This window comes from Rosa chinensis, chromosome 6 (assembly GCF_002994745.2).
Source record: "Rosa chinensis cultivar Old Blush chromosome 6, RchiOBHm-V2, whole genome shotgun sequence".
NCBI lineage: Eukaryota > Viridiplantae > Streptophyta > Magnoliopsida > Rosales > Rosaceae > Rosa > Rosa chinensis.
In genome coordinates this window covers 34,361,604-34,384,415 of record NC_037093.1, presented here as the reverse complement: position 1 = coordinate 34,384,415, position 22,812 = coordinate 34,361,604, and the positions used below count along the sequence as shown (strand labels likewise).

At 39.7% G+C, this 22,812-nt stretch overlaps 3 protein-coding genes across 3 annotated transcripts; 2 read left to right on the top strand and 1 right to left on the bottom strand.

Moving 5' to 3' along the window:
- Nucleotides 1–11,928: 11,928 nt before the first annotated feature.
- LOC112174666 (pentatricopeptide repeat-containing protein At1g34160) lies at nt 11,929–14,934 on the top strand. Its single transcript, XM_040509688.1, has one exon. The coding sequence runs from the start codon at nt 11,998–12,000 to the stop codon at nt 13,726–13,728; it is 1,731 nt and encodes a 576-aa protein (XP_040365622.1). The 5' UTR covers nt 11,929–11,997; the 3' UTR covers nt 13,729–14,934.
- An 839-nt stretch (nt 14,935–15,773) lies between these two features.
- Nucleotides 15,774–16,421, top strand: LOC112171225 (protein DMP7). The gene has a single exon (XM_024308436.1). The coding sequence runs from the start codon at nt 15,774–15,776 to the stop codon at nt 16,419–16,421; it is 648 nt and encodes a 215-aa protein (XP_024164204.1).
- A 1,430-nt stretch (nt 16,422–17,851) lies between these two features.
- Nucleotides 17,852–21,924, bottom strand: LOC112173250 (protoheme IX farnesyltransferase, mitochondrial). The gene is made up of 7 exons (XM_024310842.2): nt 21,564–21,924; nt 21,062–21,191; nt 20,306–20,443; nt 20,066–20,199; nt 19,165–19,290; nt 18,660–18,763; nt 17,852–18,481 (listed from the first exon to the last, which is right to left on the bottom strand). Exons 1-7 carry the CDS (start codon nt 21,869–21,871, stop codon nt 18,129–18,131), a joined length of 1,293 nt encoding a protein of 430 aa, XP_024166610.1. The 5' UTR covers nt 21,872–21,924; the 3' UTR covers nt 17,852–18,128.
- Nucleotides 21,925–22,812: the final 888 nt, after the last annotated feature.

Genomic DNA, 22,812 nt, shown 5'->3' with positions numbered 1-22,812 from the left:
TAAGGCTGCCACACTATCCATTACTACCAACAACCATAGATTTACTAAAAGGAAATTTAGTCACTAGCCTAGAAGCTGCTGACTCTATTAACTTGGTATCAAGAAAAAACAAAAGATCCGGGGAAAACAGGTAAAATGAAGGGCCTCACTAAGGAAGCCATCCTTAGCAGCACCCCTATGGTTCCAAAAGCCCCACTTCATTTGGGAGATTTATTAAGGGAGACTGGGACATTTACATGGGTCATTTAGAAGTCCTCATCAGTGTCACGAGTCCTCTTCCTGGGACTAAGAAAAGGAGCGACAACAGCTAGGCAACATTGGTTCAGAAAGAGCAGGTTGAAAATCCTCCTCCAGGGTGTGATGTTCAGGCTGCATATTAGGATCATAAATAATGGTAATTGGGGTGTTCAGAAAGTCATTGACAAAAAACTGGCCAGGACATTGCGGATTGGGAAAGGCAATCTCAAACTTAATCAATTCAGCTAAATTAGCAGCAGTAATAGAAACGTACAACTCCATCATTCACAAACAAGGAAAGAAAATGGTGAAAAGTATGTCCAGCAGGATTAAATCTGTCAAAAGAAGAGGAAGAACTCACCTTGGCATGCCTAGTGTCATTCAGGGGAGCAAAATCCGAAGAGCTGCAAAGAAGAGAAGGGGTGGATGACGAATCATCATCTTACTCAATGAAAACTGCTTTTGAAAAAGGGACATTCTTAAATAGTCCCATGTGAAGGACAGGCTCACGACAGATACTCTGCATATTAACGCTGCGACAGAAAGGCGAAGCAAGATCAGAGGCAAGAGGGCTAGGGATTTCTCGCTGGTAGTATGTATGATCTCAAATGAGGCCTTTGTCAGTGTGAACTAGGGTAGATCGATTCTGAGTGCGAGCACGGGGGTTCCTAGAGGACCGGCGCTGGACAGTGCGCTATTCAGAGTCACTAGTAACCTCATCAGCAGGATAACCCCAATTTGGAGCATGAACTAGAGTGCAGATAGGGGAGGCCAAATTAGCAGCTTGTGACGAGACATTTTACGAGCTTTCAGAAAGACAAGCATCACATTATCCGGTACAGGTCCATAGCACATTTCATCATATTGAGCAGATGAGGGGTAAAGCTAGTTCTCTTATAGAAATTTTTGAATCATCAAGAAAGGACAATCTTCCACATGATCGGGGCAATAACCAAGAGGATGTTCAATGCGGTCACAGTAGAAGCAGGTTTCCAGAATGGTCTCGTAATGCAATTTAAGGGAAATGCTTGTGTCTGAGAGAGGATCTACTAGTAAATGAAGGACACAAGGCCAAGGTTTAAGCAAAGAGATCTTGACACAGGCCCGAGCAAGGATAAAGGCTTTCCGGTTTAGGGTAGCTTGTCAATGCGCTGACAGATGACCAACTGATTAAGCACTCGAGTAATGCCCGGAGTGTTCCAATAACGGAAAGGTAAAAAAGGAAACTGGACCCAGACAATAAGGTGATCCAATATAGTATAAGCAGGATGGAAGCTAGGTTCCCATCGCCTTAAAGCAAAAAATCTGACTTTAAACGGAACAGTATTCTCCGTATGGCCACGCAAAGCATCCGCACAGAGATATTGGGGGATCGTCCAGCCGCACCTCCAAGGAACAGAGGTAAAAGGAACAATATTCTCCGTATGGCTACGCAAAGCATCCGCATAGAGATATTGGGGGAGAGCGGAGCTTCTGGTGCTTCTGGGAAGGGTGGAGACATTAGGAGTCTCAGTGGGGAGATTGGAGGCAATAGAGTAATGGTGAGCAGCAGTATTGGGCCCTGCACCAAGAGGGCTAGGTAAAGGGTCAGTGGACTGAAGAATACCAGTACTAGGGTCTTCCCCAAAAAGAACGGGCAGAGGAGCAGAGAAAGGGGGGTGAGGAGAAGAGGCGCTATCCTCTTCATCTTGGAGGGGGGAAAAGGGATTGCGATGCATGAGCAACTTCACACTAGCAACAGAGAGCAAAAAGTTGAAGGCATAGAGCGATGAAGGAAGAAACATGGCCAACCTAGAAATCAAAGCCGAGTATAAATAGGGCCATAAAGAACAGCAGCTGACAGAGCCTGCAAACCTAAGGGTAGGAGGAGAATCGAAGCGATTGTTCATGGGGAACAGAAGGAATTTCAGAAATCCGCTTACCATTAATGTGATAAGAAAGGCGAGAGGATTTCATGTAAACTAAGGATGCCAAATGGCAAGAAGGTTAAGACCCAAAGCGACACCAAAGCAGTTACTCGAGATCATGGGGTTAGGTGAATATTCTAGTGCAATTAATGCAAACAGAGGACAACTCGAGGTAGGAAGGAGAAGATTCGAAAATCTAGCAGAGCATGAAAGAGGAAGGGTATAGGCCAAAACAGTCGTAAAGCAAGAGAGAAGTGGAGACCATCTAAAACAGATGATAAGACAAGGTAGCTGAGGAGGAGGAAAGTCTAGATCTGGTGGCAGATAACTGAAAAGAAATCAATCACTCAACCATGCAGACGCCAAAGAAGATGTGTGGGGAGAGAGAGAGGAAGAAGTAGAATCTAAAAAGAGTTAGGGTGTCACCGGTTCGCATTTTGGGTTCGCCGAAGTCAATGTTGCAGAAGAGAACAAGTGTTCATGGTAGTCATATTTCTTACTTTATTAGGTTTATGTCTTTTAGTGTTTGGTTAGGCTTTGGTTAGTTCGTTTTAGTCCCTACTTATTTGAGTTAGGGTTTAGGGGTCTTGGTTTAATGGCTTTGCCATTCTTTGGGTGTCATGTCTAGGAATTCCATGGAATCTCCGTACTTATTTGTGATCAAGGTAATGGGGAAGAGCTCTTGAACATGATTTTGCGGTTTTGGATCATGGTGTTGAATGGGGTAAGTTTCTTCTTGAGATTGGCTGCGAAGAGGTGTGGTGAGTCATGGATTAGGTTGATTGATGAGCCATTGATTTGGTGTTATTACCGAGGACTACATGTGGTATTATCGGTGGCTTCTTATTGTCAATATGACAACGGTTTATCCTTACAGTGGTCAGGTTGCTTGGGAACACGGTGTTGAAGAGGGTGACGTGGTTGTTTTCAGTGTTGGCGGTGAGTAGTTATCTTGACTCTCGGAATTTGTCTTGTTTTGTAGCCTGGAAAAATGAGTGATTAAGTTGGTAAATGGCTGGGCTCGTTTGGCTCATGGATGTCAACATTGATGACGAAACCGTAAGTGAGGTTGTTTTCACAGAGGAGGGTGGGGAACCTATGTTCACCACCTGTCATTCCCATATTATGTAATTTTTTAAAATTTGGAATAAAGTTTGTTTCTTCCTCTAAAAAAAAAAAAAAAATTTAATGTTATGGATGTAGTTGCAAAACAATCATTTGTCAAGAACTTTTACATAATTTTGCTATAATCTAGTCTTCCCCCACACACATATTCTTCATGTTTTTTTATATTTTATTTTAGAGAAGGGAGAATATCATAAATAGTCACTCAACTTTTACCTGTTCGACATTTTGGTCACTCTTTTTTTAAATATATCACTTTGGTCACTTAACTTTAACTCTGTTATTCACTTTAGTCACTATGTTAATTTTTTTTCTTAAACAAAAATTTATTTTCCCCAATTTCAAGGATGTTTTCGTCTAATCAATCGTGAGAAATTGAAAATTTTGAATTGAAATGATTGGAGAAAGTGATTAAAGTGAGACAAAATGTCATTCAGTTACTAAATTGATTGATAGACTAATAGTTGAGTGATCAAACTAATATATTTGAAAATCGAGTGACCAAAGTGTCGAATGAGTCATAATTGAGTGACCATTTGTGAAATTCTCTCAAAAATAACAAAGCAAATAAAAAGAAGATTGGTTAATGCTCAAACACCCCAAATCCGGGAAAATACTTCTCATACACCCCAGTGTATTATTTTTATTCCCCCTTACACAAACTTTTCTCATTTTCTTTCCTACCTACCCATCGTTTCAAAATCCCTACCATTAGTACCCCATTGCTTATATAAAAGGTTTTAGAAACGTGGTGGGCCCATCAGAGTTTTTATTTGAATATATATACAGAGTTGACAGTCATCCTCTAAATTCAAAAGGTAAACAGTACGATTTACTATTCATAATTTCGATTGTAGACAGACTTGAATTGATTGCTATCTGCAAAAATACGAGCAAAGAATTGCAAAAAGAAAAAGAAAAATTGAGAAAACTGAAAGCCTATAGAGATAGTCTTAACAGAGAATCTCCCAACTATTGGGATATTATTTATAGACTAGAATCTATAAAATAGAAGAAGAGATTGATAATCTCCTATATGTTCTGGAAGAGGAACAAAAACCTCTTGATTATTTGAGCATTGGTTAGATCCGCACATCACTGGTATCAGAGCTTGTAAAATAGCTCAAGGAGAACCCCTCCTTAATGGGAACAATGTCAAAATTGTTATTAGAGAAAATAAATTCTCTACTGAAATCTTCTGATGAGAAATATCAGAAGCTGTTACTAGAATTATGTAGATGTCAAACTCATCTAGAAAAACTACCTGCTATAATCCACCAATTGGAAAGATTGGAAAACAAACTGGATTATATCAAGGAACTTCCAAAAACGGAAGAAGAAAAGCTAACGAGTGTTGGTAGAAAAATCAAAGAACAGCAAAAAATGCTGGATTCTATACTGAATGACAAGAAAGTGCCTACAGTAAAAAAGAAAGCTAATGGGTTCAAACCATTAGAAAAACCAGATTCAAATCTTGTTCCAAACATGATTTTTCTGGAACCATCTACTAGTCAGACTAGTATCCGGTATGAAAACCCGGGAAAAAGAGAAATGAAGATGTTAAGCATCTTTGGGAAAAACAAAAGGAGTACAACTCCTAAATGCTGAAGAATTCGAATTCAACGAAATTGAACAAGAGGCAAAAAACGCCTCAATCCCAAAGTTAGATTTCAATCAAATCTACAAACGGGGAAAGTTTGATCTAATGGATAGCCATTATTTTAAACTAATGGAGATTACAACCCCCGCTACAGCAGGAGGAGAGACTGATCTTCTGCTGATCACTCCTTCAGAAGTTGCCAGAGCACAAGCAAAAAAATATCAATTTATGCATATTAGAGCAGTCCAAGTAGGCATAAATCTGCTTGCTCGTGAAGGCATAAACTGTTCAGTCCTATGTGTTCTACAGGACAACAGGTTAACAGACTTCCAAGCTAGTCTGTTTGGAACTCTTGAAGCATCCTTGTGCAATCAGATAACATATTTCAACTGCTTCCCAAACTTCACCACCAGCTTGAAAGATGCAGCTCACTGTCTACGACTGAGAGTCAAGACAGAATATACTATAAATTGATGAGTACCACAGTAGCCCCTAAGACAAGGATAACAAATATCCCAGGTCTTACTACTGGGTTTCTCACCAATCAGGAGAACCATTCACAGCAGATTCATAAGGTTACTTGGAATGAAGTAACTTTTCCTCTTAAATGGAAATTATCCGGTCCAAGAAAGCAGCCGGAGAGAGCAAAAGCAAAAATCTATGAGAGTAGAAAAACTGGAGAAATCAGCCTCAACTTTGACAATCACAGAAAAAGTGATGCCTGTCCTGAGAACCTCAGGATAAACAGCAGTCTTCTGAGAAGAAGCTACAGCACCAAAGAAGCTAGTGTCAGTGGTACAAAACCCACTACCGAAGAGCCAATATCAGAAGAAGATTTGGAAGCTGATCTAAGCAGACCAGTCCATATGCTCAGAGCTGAGAGGCTCTATGATATTTATGAAGAAGCTGAGAATTGTGAAAATCCTGAACGATTAGAAAAACTAATCGAAGAAATGAAAGAGTTCAAATTCAGAAAGACGAGAAAAGTCTTTCCTTATCAAGATATTGAAATGGAAGATGGAGAAAGCTCCAGAACTTTCATAAAAAGAGAAACAAGGGAAACAAAACTCCCATTTCAGAAAGACCCCACGGGTAAAAAAAGGGAAAGAAATTCCCAAAGATTTGTCCCAGATTTGTCCCAGAGGACAATCTGCCAAGAGTTCCTATCACGAACTACGACATCTGGTTAAATCTAGACAAGAGTGTAGACAAAAGAAAAACCATTGACCAATGGGTAGATAGCCTGATGATGGCTTCTGCACTTACCCTTGGCAAATTTGAAGCACCAGATTTGCAGGTATACTATGAAACTACTCTTACTGGAGTGGCAAAAAAGTACTACCTATCCTTCAAAGAAACTGCTAGAGGAAGAGACTGGCTTGAAGAGATAAAAAATTCAAAGTCTCCGTATGATTTTGCAGTACCCCTGTACGATCAGTTCTATGGAGATCTCTCAAATCTGAGTGAGAAAGCCAAGGAAAAGGCAAAATCGAATATTTATGCTCTCAAAATCTGTGACATGAGATATTTCGAAGAATACCTGAATGAGTTTCAGGAATATTACTGTACAATTGGGGAACTAGAGAATACTGATCTATTTAATCTGTTGCACAGAAAGCTCCCTGAACCATGGAGAACAGCTGTGAGAGAAAGCATAGCTGAGAAACCAATTGAAAGATTTTCAGTTTGAGGAATTGCCGACAGAATCCGGCAATTACTGAAGGAGCAATGCAAAGCCAATCTTAGAGCTAAGATGGCCAAGAAGCAACTCAAAGGAGTTGAAAATTTCTATTATGGAATACTCGATATTGCCACAAACTGGGGATGCCATGAATCCAAATTCCACATAAAGAAGAAGAAAGAAAAATATTACTCTAAAAAATTCAAAAAGAGTAATCAAAAGAAGGATTGGAAATTCAAGAGAAGTTCCAATTACAAGAAACAGCAGGATGAAGATCCTAAAAAGAAATTCTTCAAGAAAAAGAAGAATACTCATCAGCATAAGCAACCAAGCAAGAAAGCTTGTAGATGTTGGTTATGTAAAGCTGAAGGGCACTATGCCAATGAATACCCAGAAAAGGGTAAAAGATCTACTAAAGCTCTCTTTGAAGAATATGAGCAGATAGTAGAAGTAGAAAACATGAAAGGCTACGAAATAGCCTATTCAGATGATGAAGAAGACGACAGGTCAGTTTACTCTGCCTGGTCTAAAGAAGAAAATTCATCAGAAAATGAGTCAGATTCTGAAGTAGAGTACTTCGAGTCTAGACTGATGAATGTTCTAAGAATCAAAAACTGGGAAGAAAGCAAGACAGAAGCTTTCATGTCTTCTTATCAGGTGAACCCTGATACGTTCGTTTGTGACTACTGCTTTTGTCACGAAAAGAATGGTCTCCCTATGTTTTGTGAAGAGTCTAAGAAGACTTATCACAAAGAATGCTTCATAGCTAAAGCAAGAAGGAAAACTAAGAATGGCCTTGTAAGCCAATTGGTTGAGCAAGAATATGAAGAGTATTTCGCTGAGAAAAAAGCGAAAGAAGTTGAAACTCTGTTCCAGGAAACCATGGAACCCTCTTCCTCAGAAATAAAGGAAGAAATCACCGGTGAAGAAAAAATCGATGAAGATATTGAACTGGTTGAAACACCAGAAATTGTTCCAGAAGAATGTAAACCATTCATTCCTCAGGAACAAGCTCAGGAAAATGAGCTTCAACAATCGAAAGTCGTCTCTACTAGTAGATACAGCAACTACATAGAGATTGGACTAAAATTCCCTGATCATAGAAAATATCATCTACATGCCTTTGTAGATAATGGATCAAGATTTACTGTTGCAAAGAGATTTGCAATTCCAGATGAACTCTGGAAAGAAGATAAGAAAAAAATCTGCTACTGGTGTTACATTTGATGGGAGCCATCTCACCATGAAAAAAGTAGCAAAAAATGTTCATATCACCATTGGTGGAGGAACATTTATCATCCAGAATGTTTGGGAATCTGAAGGCCAAGGATCTGATTTCTTATTGGGAAATGATTTTATTCTCCAACAACGATTCATTCAGGATGAAGAAGCGATAGGCTTCAGGAAAGGAGAACGGGTGTTCTGGGCAGACCGACTCACACAAGCAAAAAGTGTGGTAGGTCCCGGTTTTACTACTCAATATAAAAGATCGCAACAGAATAGTGGTGATCTTACCCCCTACAAGCCCAAATTTGAGCCTATACTCCAGATCAAGCAACAAGAAGAATTACTTGTTGAAGAATCTTCTGAAGAAGAAGAAACTAGTGAAGATGAAGAAGCTAGTTTCATCCATGAGCACAACCTCAAACACTTTCAGAACAAGCTTGAGTCTCAGCAAATTCCCACTCTTGAAAAAATCAAGAAACTACTAGAACAGAATGTGGATACAAATCCTCAGAAGTTTTGGGAAAACCCAGTGGTCTGTGAATTGAGATTGCATGACATGAATACCATCTTCCATGTCAAAGTCATTCCTCAGTACAAAGAGGAATATCAGAAAGAATTCAGAAGTGATATTGAAGATCTCCTGAAGAAGAGATTAATTCAACCTTCCACTAGCCTTCATCATGCTCCAGCATTCTACGTGAGAAATCATGCAGAAAATCTACGAGGAAAAGCTAGAATGGTGATTGACTACAGAGATGTCAACAAGAAGAATGTCAAAGACGGTTATCAAATAGCTCAAGTAAGAGTGTTGATCAACCAGCTCAGAGGAGCCAAAGTCTTTTCGAAATTCGATACAAAGTCGTGTTTCTGGCAGGTCAAGATGCATCCTGAGAGCATTCCTCTCACTGCATTTGGAACACCACAAGGTCATTACGAATGGCTGGTAATGCCTTTTGGTCTCAAGCAAGCTCCCTCAATCTTCCAAAGAAAGATGGACAACATCTTTAAACATGTTGCGGAGTTCTGCGTCGTCTACATAGATGACATTCTGGTCTTCTCCAAAAACAGAGAAGAACACATGAAACACCTCCACGAGGTAGTAAAGCTGATAGTTCAGCATGGAATTATCCTAAGTGAGAAGAAAATCTTCTTTATCCTCGATGAAGTTGATTTCCTAGGAATAAACATCAAGAATGGAGTGATAAAACTCCAACCACATATTCTTGAAAAGATCTGGAAGTTTCCAGACAGAATTCCTGATGCTAAGAGTCTAGAGAGATTCCTTGGTGTCATAAATTATGGGAGAGATTTCATCCCAAAAATCTCAGGGTTAACAGCAATGTTATCACCCAAGACAAGTTCCAAAAGAAAATGGAACTTCACTGAAGATGATGAAAAGATCGTGAAGCAGATAAAAAATCTTTGCAAAAACCTCCCTCCTCTACAGCAACTAGAGGAAAATGATGAAATTATCCTCCAGACAGATGCGAGTGATAATTACTGGTCCAGTGTGGTTCTGGCGAGAGCGCCTGGAACTAACATTGAAAAGATCTGCAAATTTTGTAGTGGCAAGTTCAGCCTTGAACTGAATTATCCCACAGGGGAAAAGGAAATTTTAGCTGTCAAGAAAACGATTTTAAATTCTCCAGCATATCTTGGAAAACCCTTTACTGTCCACACCGATTGTGCCAGAGTAAAGAATTTTAAAAATTTTAAACTAGACAAAGCTGCTGACAGAGGAAGATTAGCAAACTGGCAATTATTTCTTAACCAATATGATTATATTGTTGAATTAATTGCAGGAAACAAGAACTATCTTCCCAACGCATTGACCAGAGAAGTGGCAATGTTCAGCCAAAGAGAAGACGATGAAGGTCGTAATCCCAGAAGCAGAAGAACTGGGAAAGAACAGGAACCTGAATAGGATCCAAGAGAAACCAAGGAAAAAATCCTTAAAAGGTTTCTGCTAAGCTCAAAAGGCTTGGCCTCAACTTATTAATCCCAGGGTAAAGGATTGGCTAGCCCGTCTCAAACGACAGACGGTAAAGGCACATCAAGACCGTTGATGGCTGCTGCTTTGCCAAAAAGCAAACCAACTCCAAGTGGAGTTATAAATGTTTTTAATTATGAATTAAGAACTTTTGATACTCTTGTGTTCAAAACTGGCAGGAGACTAGCTTATTACCAGAAGGCAATCCTGGATAACCTCTTATTTGCCTTCCAGGAAAGAAGCAGTGGTCTAATGTTCCCGGCACTCTTTGCTCTAGCTAAAGAACTTTATGAGAATGCCAGACCACAGACTGAAGAGATCCATATGCAGCAGAGTGCTGTAAGAAAAGAGAAAATTCACTTCCTCGAAAGTCCAGAAAGTGCTAGGGTCCCTATCATGGCACTCAATGAATCAGACTGGCATGAATTCCATAGTCTGATAGGAAGTCATAATTCAGAAGACCGAGTTCCCCATACTCTCTTTATCATTGCAGGACCTTATGTGGGAAGATACCTGGTCAATGTTCAGAGTGAACATCCTCAAGAACATAAGCTCTGGCTTGTTGAAAATGGTTTTGTCCATAATCTGTGGACTAAAACTAATGATGATCTAAAAGGTTTGCCACCTATCATTGTCAACACAGTCAAAAACATCAGGAAAAATGACTGTATGATTCGTCTGAAGTTCAGATCCACTCCTCCAGAATGGATCCAGAAGGCAAACGGTGAAATTGAATATATTTCTCCATATCATTATGTGAGAATTATCCCAAGGAAATATCTTCAACCAGCCTGTGTTGGGTACAATGGTCAACCAAATTCAAGCATTCCCTGGATGAAGGCCATGGCCTTGGAATACATGAAGAAGATCATCTCTGAAGATATCAGCAATACCTTCCTGGCAGCAGGAGAAAAAACAATCATCACTGCTTACGATCATCCTGACGTAGTCAGCAGTGACCTATTCCTATCCCTAACCAGAAAAGAGATAGACTCGACGATGGCATGCATGCGCTGGGTGGAAAAGCTTGAAAATGACAACCACCACAAAATGTATGTTGATACAGACGTTGAGGACAATGCAACAATAACTCGCATGGCCCAGGCAGACAACAACTCCTTTGTCTTTGGCCACCATTCTGAAACAGACGAGAACATGTGAAGTTACAGGTGAAGAATCAGCACCAAAATAGCAACTGTAGACCTTTAGACTTTTCTAAAAGCTACTTTTGCTTTTTCCTTTTCACAAAAGAAAAGGACAAATAAAAAACACTTCACTTCTCACCTAACTTGCTTTTTGCTTTTCCCCGAACGCCCTCCACCAGCAGGAGCACTCAGAAAAGCAAAGAGTCACGGAGTTGTTCTGTACATTTTTGTATTTTGAATTCTAGTTTGAGTTCCGCTCCCTATATAAGGAGCCTTAGCTTCTCTTAGAAGGCATTCGAAAAAACATCGAATAACTCTCTTATAAGTTAAAATTTAGAAAATTGAGCAGAAGAGTATTCTCTCAAGTAGTATAGCAGTGTGCTTCCCTTCCTGTCTAAGTGTGAAGTAGTGTGCTTTCATCAAGTAAGTACCTGTTCTCATTCTTATGGATAGCTAAACAGCTTTTGCTGTTTACCTGAGAATGAGGCTCTGAATGTCTTACATGTATGTATATTTGAATAAGTAAATTCAGATGGATGTTCACCCACTTCTTTAACCAATATAGTTTTTATGAGTACATTTGTTATTAGCAGTCCATGTCTATCATGATAATTGTCATTCATAAGTTTACTTTTATAAAAAAATGCATGCATCCCATGGAAATCCAAGGTTCTAAAACTTTACTGTTCACCTGAAAGAATCAGTTTTAAAACAGAAAAAATTAAGACAAGCAGCAGTGATTCCGCCCTGTGAATAGCCGCTTAGACAAGGAGTCGTTAGGCGAAATGTAACATGTTGAAGGCTAGTCTTGTTTTTGTTTTGACGTTTTAAATACTGCTCTTTTTTGTTGAATAGAACTGTAGAAGAATTCAAAGGTCAACATAGGATACAAAAGGCATTTGTTTGTTTAAACCACCCATGTTAGTCTTTTTCTATCAACAACAGTGTAATGCCAAAATGTTGGGCAGTTGGGAAAAATACCCAGGCTTTTTGGGTACGGGAAAAGACCCATAAAAAAGAAAAACCTCTTTATTGGATTGGAACAAGATACAAATGCCTCCGGACCTGCTCGTCATTGTGATGGAATGGCCAAATTGGAGTTGTTGTTACAGAAATGCGACTCTCTCACCCACATCAAACAGCTCCAAGCCCACCTCTTAACCATTGGTCGATTCCAACTCTACCCCTCCATCACCATCAAGCTCCTCGAGCTCTGTGCTCTTCCCCCCATCACCAATCTCCCTTACGCCACAACCCTCTTCCACCAACTCCAAAGCCCTTCCACCAGGCACTGGAACGCCGTCGTTCGAGGCCTCGCCCAGAGCCTCCAACCCACCCAAGCCGTCACATGGTACGCCACCATGTCGCGCTCTTCCCAAAAGGTCGACGCGCTCACTTGCTCCTTCGCTCTCAAAGCGTGTGCACGCGCCTTGGCGCTGTCCGAGGCCATGCAGATTCACTCTCAGCTTCTGCGTTTCGGGTTTGGACGTGATGTGTTGTTGCGAACTACTTTGCTTGACGTGTACGCGAAAGTTGGGAAGCTGGGTTTTGCGCAGAAGGTGTTCGACGAAATGCCTGAGAGGGATATAGCTTGTTGGAATGCTTTGGTTGCTGGGTTGGCTCAGGGGAGTCAACCCAGTGAGGCTTTAGCTTTGTTTGAGAGAATGGCTGAGGAGGAGGGGTTAAAGCCCAATGAAGTCACTGTCCTCGGCGCGCTCTCGGCGTGCTCTCAATTGGGTGCATTGAGAGGTGGAGAGAGAATACATACCTATATAGTGAATGCCAAGCTTGATACGCATGTCATTGTTTGCAATGCGGTTATTGATATGTATGCGAAATGCGGGTTCGTGGATAGAGCATATGAGGCGTTTGAGAATATGAGATGTGGGAAGAATTTGATAACTTGGAATACGATGATAATGGCATTTGCTATGCATGGTGATGGTTGCAAAGCGCTTGAGCTTTTTGAGAAGATGGGTAAAAATGGAGTGTGCCCTGATGCAGTGTCGTATCTTGCTGCGTTGTGTGCGTGCAATCATGCAGGACTGGTGGAAGATGGGGTTAAGTTATTTAATTCAATGGCGGGGAGTGGGATGGTACCGAATGTTAAGCATTATGGGACTGTGGTTGATTTGTTGGGACGAGCTGGGCGACTTCAAGAGGCTTATGAGATTGTGAAATCTATGCCGATGTTTCCTGATGTAGTACTGTGGCAGACTTTGCTTGGTGCCAGCAAGACCTATGGGAATGTGGAAATGGCAGAGATGGCGTCACGGAACTTGGTTGAGTTGGGGTCTGAGGGTTGTGGTGATTTCGTGTTGTTATCAAATGTTTATGCGGCTCATAATAGATGGGATGATGTAGGCAGGGTGCGGGAAGCCATGAAGAGAAGGGATGTGAAGAAGATACCTGGTTTCGGTTACATAGAAGTTGAAGGTGTGATACACAAATTTGTGAATGGTGATCAAAACCATGTTAATAGTCATGAGATTTATTCAAAGCTAGATGAGATCAAATGCAGGATTAAAGCCTATGGATATGTTGCAAAGACAAATCATGTGTTGCATGATATTGGGGAGGAGGACAAAGAAAATGCATTGAGCTACCATTGTGAGAAGTTGGCTGTGGCTTTTGGTTTGATCAGCACTGATGAGGGGACACCAATTCAGGTGATTAAGAACCTAAGAATATGTGATGATTGTCATGTCGTGATGAAACTTATTTCAGAAATATATAATAGGGAAATTATTGTAAGGGATCGAGCCCGGTTTCACAGATTTCAAGATGGACTTTGTTCTTGCAGAGATTATTGGTGACATAGATTTGTTCTAACATATAGCTAAACAGGGGATGGGGTATTTGGGAGAATGATTTCAGTTAGGTGTTCCGAACGGAAATAGATTGCATCCATAAACTAGATCTCCTGTCAGCATTTTCTCCTTCAGTGTCAAGTGAAGAGTAGACTTCTGGAGGTCGAATCAACAATTAGTGGTACAGTTTGTTTTGTTCAAGTACGCGTATTTCCTGGACCCGGGGGAAATAGGTTAGGAAGGACTTCATTCATTGTTTCTCCAGTGACCTGTCTACGGATATCTGCTACTATTTTTAGACTCATACTTGGGTTGGCAGAATCCTGCTGTTAAAAAGTAGAGTTCCAAGTCTATCTGTAGCTGATCATGTAGTGATCATACCATGATGTGTGCAAGTGCAGTGAAATCATTACTCAGCATGAATAGCTTGGTGTCGATGTCCTGCATTGTCACGGTTGTATGGTAAAAGAGGAAAATTGAACGGATGAAAGCCTCTGTGAAGTCGTTATTGGTCGTTAGTGAAACTTAAGGTTTTGGAGCCTCTCAGTTGTAGTTGGTTAATATAAGGTGATTTGCATGAAAGAAACTTGGCTTGGTGCAAAGATATGATTAAGGTTTTGAAGCCTCTGCTGTAGTTGGTTAATATAAGGTGATTTGCATGAAAGAAACTTGGCTTGGTGCAAAGATATGCATATGCACAATTCATCCTCATTTACATTCTGCTCGCGCATCTGTGAAGTATATACTCGATGCTATGACTATGTTACTCTATTGTAAGCAAGGCTTCACAATGCTGTGACTATGTTACTCTATTGTAAGCAAGGTTTTCTGATTCACAGTATGGGATGTGTCATATTTGTGTTTTTGATTGGTTTATTGCTTTTCATCATCTGCATAAGAAGAAGATAGACGATCAGGATTTGATAGATATCCCCCTCATGGCAATTTGCGCTACTATTACAGCTTTGGATACTGTAAATAGTTGGTCGTCTCAGTTCTGCCCTGTTATTATGCAATTTTTAGCAAATTTCTGGGGATAGTGTCAGTAGTGTAGGTCATAATGTGCAGATTACAAGTATAATTGTTTCGGAAAGCGTATTTAGGAAGTAGAGTTGCGAGTGATCAAGGAACAAGTTGGCGTTATTGTTGATGCATGATATTCTTTTTTGTATATGAAAATGTTATTCTTGGATTATCAGTATCATTTTTTCTTTGTTGGGTGCTTGTCCTTTTCATTAACAATGAAATTGGTCCAATGCATATGGACGAAAACCAAATTAGCAACATGTTAGGTGGATATTCTCAACTCTTCCTCACTAAACTATTTACCTCAACAAAATAAGTCGGCACACACTGGTTTAACCAAAAAAAAAAAATGATTTGCGTACATACTGGAGCAATGAACGATGAGGCACATCCTATATGTGAATCCAAAAACACAAAGCATACTTTTTGACCGCCAAGGTGGGCATAACTGCATAAGTGTATGGTCTGCTGTAAACTCATATGGCACATTGATCCCGGTCATTTACAAGCTCAAAAATCAAAATCACTATTAGTTTCACCTTTAATGGACACATGGCCCCAGTCGTAGAATTTCAAAGCTTTGTCCTTTCAAGCTGCTCTACATAAGAGGCTGCTGTGATTAATTTTCAGTACGACTGAAATTTACAAAAGAATAGTCCCTGAATTTGGTACCGTGATTACTTTAGTTTTGAGATGTAAGGTTTATGTATATTTGATGTATCAATACATTAATATACCAAAAGATTTTTCATTCGATTAAATGATATACTGTTCACTTTACATCTTTAAATTATCATGGAGCGTTACCCTCTACATGTTAGAGTTTAGATCAAAAATAGAAGTCCTGGAGGACCATAAATTATGAAGTAGAACGAAAAGGCAACAAGCTCTTGGAATATTGGAATTGCTTGCCCCCTCACCTCAACAAAGAATCCTGTTTAGTCTGTATAATCACCTTTGTTTTGCATTCTTTAAAGCAAGTACTTGCTTATCACCACCTCAACTCATCAACTGCCTCTTCGGAAATGGACGACGTCTCTATCAACCATGACCTGATTGATAGCAGTGACCACGGTAATGGTGATGATTACTTGTGCTTTAAAGAAGATGACACTGATGAATCCCATTGTATGTATGTCATGAATGTAATATTGAGTGGCACTGCACGCCTCAATGTTCTTTTACCTACAGCCACCATTCTTTGTTTCGCCATATTTGCTCCTCTCCTTACCAATGATGGCATATGCACCGACTTCAGCCGCTGGCTGATGGGTTTCTTCATTGCCCTTTCAGCAGCCTCCTGCATCATTTTCACCTTCACTGATAGCTTTAAAACAGCGACAGGCAGGTTATACTATGGAGTGGCCACATTTCGGGGAATCTGGACTTTCAATGGTGGCCGGAAGAGGCCTTGCGTTCCATCTGATTATAGGCTGAGGTGGGCTGACCTCTTCCATGCATCAGTTTCTCTGGTTGCATTTCTAACATTTGCAGGTTCACATAATGATGTAGTGGGTTGTTATTATCCAGCAATGCCTAAGAGGATCACCAACAACCTTCCTCTGGTGGTTGGGTTTGTAGTATCTATCTTCTTTGTGCTGTTTCCTTCCAAGAGAAGGGGAATTGGTTATCCTTTCTTGCTGACGAGAGATGCTTTGTACACTAGATGTTAAAAGAGGCATGTTCTTTTGTTACGGAGAGTTATGGCTGCTGTAGTTCTTTCATGTCACCCTCAAAGATACTCTTGTTATGTAGTAATTTATGTACGATGGGAAAATTATGCTTTTCCGTTCAGCGGAGACACAGAACTGGTAAATGCATGGTGTTTGGATTAGTCTATTCACTTTCTTTTCCTCCTTTCGGGCTGAAAGATAACTTCAAGGTTGGCTCAACAAGGATTTTTACAAGGACTTCCAAAGAATGGTTTAGGAAGAGGCAAGTCATAACTTTTACTAAGTTTCTGAATTTTTCAATTGCTAAAAACTCTCAAGATAATGAAAAAAAAAGAAAAAAACTAGAAATGATAAAATCGCTACGAAACGTCACTACAAATCTCTTAGATCGTAGCATCAAGCTGGAGCAATCATCTGAATGATAACAAAAAAGGAAGGCAGCATCAGAGAGAGAAAGCAGTTTACAAGGCAGAATTACTAATGTGAATCACCGTTGATATCTGACTTTTCGCGTAAAATAGAAAAAGGGACCAAAACTATTGCAACACAAGATATATATACAGTAATGAATTAGTATAGGCGTATGAGTCATGTACAATGACAACGGCGTGGAACTGAAACACCAGTAGGTTCTCTCCTTTCACGAAGCATTGCTTCCTTGATCATTGGCAGCTTTTGGTAAACGTTTTTCCAGATGTGGTTCACTGCGCCATCGCGAGAAACTAGCCCGACAGCTCCAGGATGGCTATTGTCATACTGAAACACAGGCTATTGTCTATCTGTAGCTGATCATACCATGATGTGTGCAAGTGCAGTGAAATCATTACTCAGCATGATAGCTTGGTGTCGATGTCCTGCATCGTCACGGTTATATGGTAAAAGAGGAAAATTGAACGGATGAAAGCCTCTATGAAGTTGTTATTGGTCGTTAGTGAAACTTGAGGTTTTGAAGCCTCTCAGTTGTAGTTGGTTAATATAAGGTGATTTGCATGAAAGAAACCTGGCTTGGTGCAAAGATATGCATATGCGGTGTTACCTCTACCATTTAACAGAGAAGAGATTGAAGAGTTTCTTAACCTAAAGTATACCATTTAACAGAGAAGAAATTGAAGAATTTGTTGACCTAAAGCCGACAAAGATGCCTCCAATGTAAACATATGGCACATATTGATGTTCTTGACATGTAAAGAGCGTCTTTCATATCATTGCACTGCCAAAGAACGAACTGTTGGATTACACAGCAATCAACTTTGTAACTTAGAGATGCTCCATCATTCATAAGATGTTTTCTTTTATTTTGTTTGCTAAAAGCTGCCAAAAGCACCAATGATATTGAGAAACAAGAGACTATAGGCGAATTCATCTCTCAACTATTGATTCTCCAGATTGAGCAATGCAAGTACTTGAAACCTGAACAATGAGGTGAATCGTGATAAGAAAATTGTTGAAAGTAGGCCTAATTTCTCAGACCTCAAATGAACAATACATGTATAATTCAAAAGTATTTAAACCTCGTGAAAGCAAAATACAACATTTGCCGGTAAAGGAAAAGGCAAAAAAAAATAAAGGATTGCATTTGCAACAAAAGACAGGCTTTCAACTTGTCATGCAAGGCTTACTTTGGAAAATATACGTGCATCTTTGCACAAAAAATATTTACTAGGCTGCTTTCGACCTTTATTCTACAAAACCCGGGGACTCAAATATTCATGAAGACACATATGATGGAACAGGAAGGAAAGGAAAAGGTGCAACAGAAGCATATGATACAGGTGGGCGATGCTTCTTTAACTTGTCTTTCTGGATGACACTTCCATCTTGTGAGGACATTGAAAGCTCAGCAATACTCTGTGAACTCCCTTCAACAAGGCATTGCTGATTATCAGAGATACGGTGAAACAGAATCCCTGACATAAATACAGGAAGATAAAGAAGGCTGGCGTGAAACATCCTCCTAGCTTTATGTGTCGTACGGTCTTTATAGAATGAAAATGCCGTTGCACTTATTGCGAGAGTAAGAATGGTAGATTCAATACAAAACCATCCAGAAGTGACACCCCCTACAGACAAAAAGATCAACTGTGAAATCACAAGTAATCTGAAGCAATAAATTTTTCCCATACTGAAGGATAGAAAACAAAGTAACAACACCAATGCCAGATACAAAATACAAATGAAACTTTGATAAAATAAGATTAAAAGGCATGAACTATTCTGTTTGGGAATCTTCTGACTCACAATCATATGCCACATATCCCAAAGGGATAAGGTAAGCACAATTCCTTAAAGCCACTGCAGCTGTTCTTTGACCAGAAGCATCAGCAAGAGAGAACATCCTAAACCTGAATGTACAGCAAATAAGAAAAACATTAGAGGGTGTCACACCAAAGAAACTAGTGAACTGCACAAATAATTGTGGCCCACAAAGCACATTGAACACCACTACACCAGAGATTTTTTTTGGTTAATGTAATCATTTCTGCATTGTTTTGGGTGATATATTCATATCTGCATTGTACTCGTAGCGCATTCTCAAACATTGACTAATTCTTGATATATAACCATATATCATGGAACAGATGTAGAAAATAAATACCCCATTTTGAAACAATTCCCCAACGTAACAGGTGAGCAAATCCAATTGATGCCAAAATGGCTAAAGTAAGACCTTGAAAGAACTGGTGACATGCAGTCACCAATTACTTTTCACACATCAGGACTTCAGATGAAAGAACATACATACCCTCCAGCAGCATAGTCATTGCGGCATAAGTATGCAAGGGCCATAAAATGAGGTATTTGCCAAAAATATAGAGCAGCTGGGAGAATCATTGCATTGAGTGAAACCTGGCCAGATGCTGCCGCCCAACTGAAAGTCCGAAAGAGGAATCATGAGAAAGCATGCAGGAATATATGGTTCTGCATAAAAACTCAATCCATATCAACTGGTTTAGTGTGGTAATAAACTGAGGTCAATAACAACTGCATAATAAGTTGATTGTGAGGAAAGAATTTCTAAAAGTTTTTCCCACATTTATAAAGATTTTTCTTTCCAGTTTTGTATTTTTAAGGTCATATCCTACAGGATTAGGCATGTCCATAACTGGAAAACAATCATATAATGTTCTGCAAGATGTGCTATAGTTCACTTCCCAGAAGTTGAAACAAGAACTCATATACAGCTAGGATTGCACACAATAAGTAATAAACTCGACATCTACAAACGTAGTTGAAAACTTTAAAAAGTTACATATTCCACATATTCTTTTTCTAATTAGACTGCACATTAGCAAGCTTGCAAAGTTCCTTGAGGAGCAAAATTGTTTTTAAACTTTTTTATTTTTTTGAGGTTAAAATTGAAGTTCATAGGAGAAACAAACATATGAACTTCGTAAGAGCATAAGAATGTAGCATGGAGAAATTGCATGAACACAAAAGAAAGAAACATAGAAAATGAGATTAACAAGTAAATGGCCCAACCTAGAGCCAAAAGCAATTGCACAAGGTGTGTGCACGCACACTCACAAACACTTGGATTACAGCTACTTAGCGTTTTATAACACATTTTTTCAAAAGTCAAAGCTACTAACAGAGCAAGAATTTCAATGAAAGAACATTTCTTATAGAAGCAGGGAACACTTTACCCTAGAAGTGGTGGGATAGCGCCAACAACAGCGCCAACCCATGTATTTACTGGGTGAATTTGCTTCAATGGAGTATACACGAATGCATAAAGTATTAAATTGGAAGCAGCAAGACCAGCAGCCAGCATATTAGCCTGCAACAACCTTGTCAGAAAAACTGCAACATGAGTCCCAAACTGATAGCCGATAAATTCTAATGTCATACAATAGTTTTAGAAGCGAGTATTTTTATTGGGCCACCTTGCTTGCCAACAAAGCAGTGCCAGCTAAACCAGCAGTACATGCCCAGGCGACTGCATGAGGCCTCGTAATGCGTCCTGAAGGTAGGGGTCTTTGCATTGTTCTCTTCATTTTGGCATCATTATACTTCTCGAACACCTATAACAGAAAAATTAACAATAGCTCAACACATTATCGAGTCAGAAAGTCACATTAAAACACTAAAGAGTAAAGATATTGTGTGCAATGTTCCGCTACTTGGACCACATAAACCACCTCAAGATCAACTGCTGAACAAAATTTTACTATCGCAAAGTAAAAAATGTACCATAATCAGTCAACAGAAAAAGGGAGCTCTTAAAGTTCCTTTAATGCTGTATTAGGAGTGATTTTTTACCCCGTTGGGTTCATCCTTTTCTCAGTTGTTTTCTTCATTAACATAATTAGAGAATGTGGGAAAAGTCTGTGAAGTAAGATGCGGAATTTAATGTTATTGCACCATACAAATATAATAAGCACGCAGAAGATAATGAAGCAAGTAAAAAGTGTTTTACCTACTGTATCATATATTCGTAAGCATTTATCAATATAATCTTCAATAGGATGACTGGCCTTCATACTTTAAACAAAATAATGACTTAATGTTCACTGCCATGTCATTGCTAGTACCACTTGTTTATCGGAAATAACATGAGAATGACATAAAAGAAAACATTTATTTATGTACATGTGTGTAAGAAGAAGAAAAAACAAAGTGTTACAAGAACAAGAACAAACCTGGTTTAAAGAGTTAGCAGATGCTGCAACCATCATTGTACCAGCACATGTGCAACAAAGTCCAGCAAAATCGACGGCACTGCCACTTCCAAGAACAAATCCAGTTCCAGAAGTTGCAACAACTAGCATGCTGAATTGCAATTGAACAAAAAAAAAAACAAAAAATAGTCAGACAACTTCTTAAACCGAGTTCATGTGACAAAAAGTTCACAAGCCCCTACGAGAGTCAGTCCAGTACGAAAGCGAGATATAGTGCTTCTGATATTAAAGAAGTAACGAAACCACATGATCACAACTATCCAGAACAGACAAATAATCACCAATGAACGACTGCATACGTTTAATAGGCGATTACAAAAGGAATTCCAATCCAACATCAACAAGCTCTATTTTTAGCTATTCCCAAATATCAACAATTTCAATTAGGACAAACACAACCAAAAATCAAAATCAGTCATAACCTCCCAGAAATGATATTCTTTACAGTAAACTGAACGTGTACCTGAGGCGAGCTTTGGAGAGCTCCCAATAGCAGCGGCCATAGTGACGAGTCAGCTGGGCAGATTTGGAGGCCAAAGACGCGAGATCAACGGCGGCAGCCGAAAGGGCTGGGAGTCCATCGGACGGCTGAAAACCTAGTTTGAGATAATCCGAAGACGACGGGGGTGAAGAGGAATACGGGTGGAATTCGGAGCGGCAGTGCAGCAGTGGCCGAACGACGTCGTTTGCTCCAGAACAACTGGAAGGATTGAACAGCGACTTGTTGGAATTGATCAACTTGGACGAGAAACTCACCGAGTTCCTCCACATCGTCTCCTCCTCAGATTAGAAGAGAGATCGAACTATGAGTCTGACCAATTTTGAAGGTCGCTTTGCGAAAAAATAAAATAAATATATAACAAATTACAGATCCTACCCCTTTTTTTTTTTTTTTTGAAGTGCCTTCTCTATTTTTCTTATGGTAAATTGGTAAGTAACCAACTATAGCCATAGGCAAACACTCCTGCTTAGAGCAAGTCACCCGTTGGGTCATCACTCATCAGATACTATTTTTTTGTGTTAATATTCACCATCTGGGTCACAGGCACAGTTTTCATGGTCACCTCGGTCACCAAATTACGATGGTGACCCAAAAAGTGACTCCGAGTGACCCAGGGCACAAAATACACTATACCCGTAATCTAGAGAGGTGAAATTAAACTAAACTGTAGTGAATAGTGGATGACCTGATGACCCAACGAGTGAGCTTGCTCTAAGGTTTTCAAACAGCAATAGAGTTGCTCCCCTTGATTTCTTTGGTGGCTCTTGGGTGGAGCTAGCATCAACTCATTTCTCTTTGGCGATGCACCGTGGTGGAGTGGTTGTCGGCATCAATCAATCGGGTAGTTTTGATGGTGGAAGTGCTAAAGGCCTTGGCATCATGAGGTGTGTTTGCCCGAAGGTTCATTTCATTGAGCGACTCAAAAGCTTCAGCTGTCTAGGTACGTTGTGGTCTTTTGTACAGTGTCCATAGAAATAGTAATAGTTTGTCCTCCTTTTGATCTAATTGATACCAAAACACATTTCTGTTTGAGATGGTGCTGCAGCAAATGTAGCTATATATACATATACTTCTGTTCCACAGCTTCTTCTGTTTTTTCCCTCTTCTTTTTTCATACAATTGATTATTGACTAATTATTGGTTTTTTTTTTTAGTTACAAGCGGGACCTAAAAGGCCCAAAGTCCCAAACAGAAACAAAGAAAAAGCTAA

Coding starts and splice junctions, on each gene's coding strand:
- LOC112174666 (XM_040509688.1), top strand. CDS start 11,998: ATGGCCAAATTGGAGTTGTTGTTACAGAAATGCGACTCTCTCACCCAC.
- LOC112171225 (XM_024308436.1), top strand. CDS start 15,774: ATGGACGACGTCTCTATCAACCATGACCTGATTGATAGCAGTGACCAC.
- LOC112173250 (XM_024310842.2), bottom strand. CDS start 21,871: ATGTGGAGGAACTCGGTGAGTTTCTCGTCCAAGTTGATCAATTCCAAC. Junction 18,764..19,164: donor AATGACTATGCTGCTGGAGG/GTATGTATGTTC, acceptor CTGTACATTCAG/GTTTAGGATGTTCTCTCTTG. Junction 18,482..18,659: donor GGGATATGTGGCATATGATT/GTGAGTCAGAAG, acceptor TTTTGTCTGTAG/GGGGTGTCACTTCTGGATGG.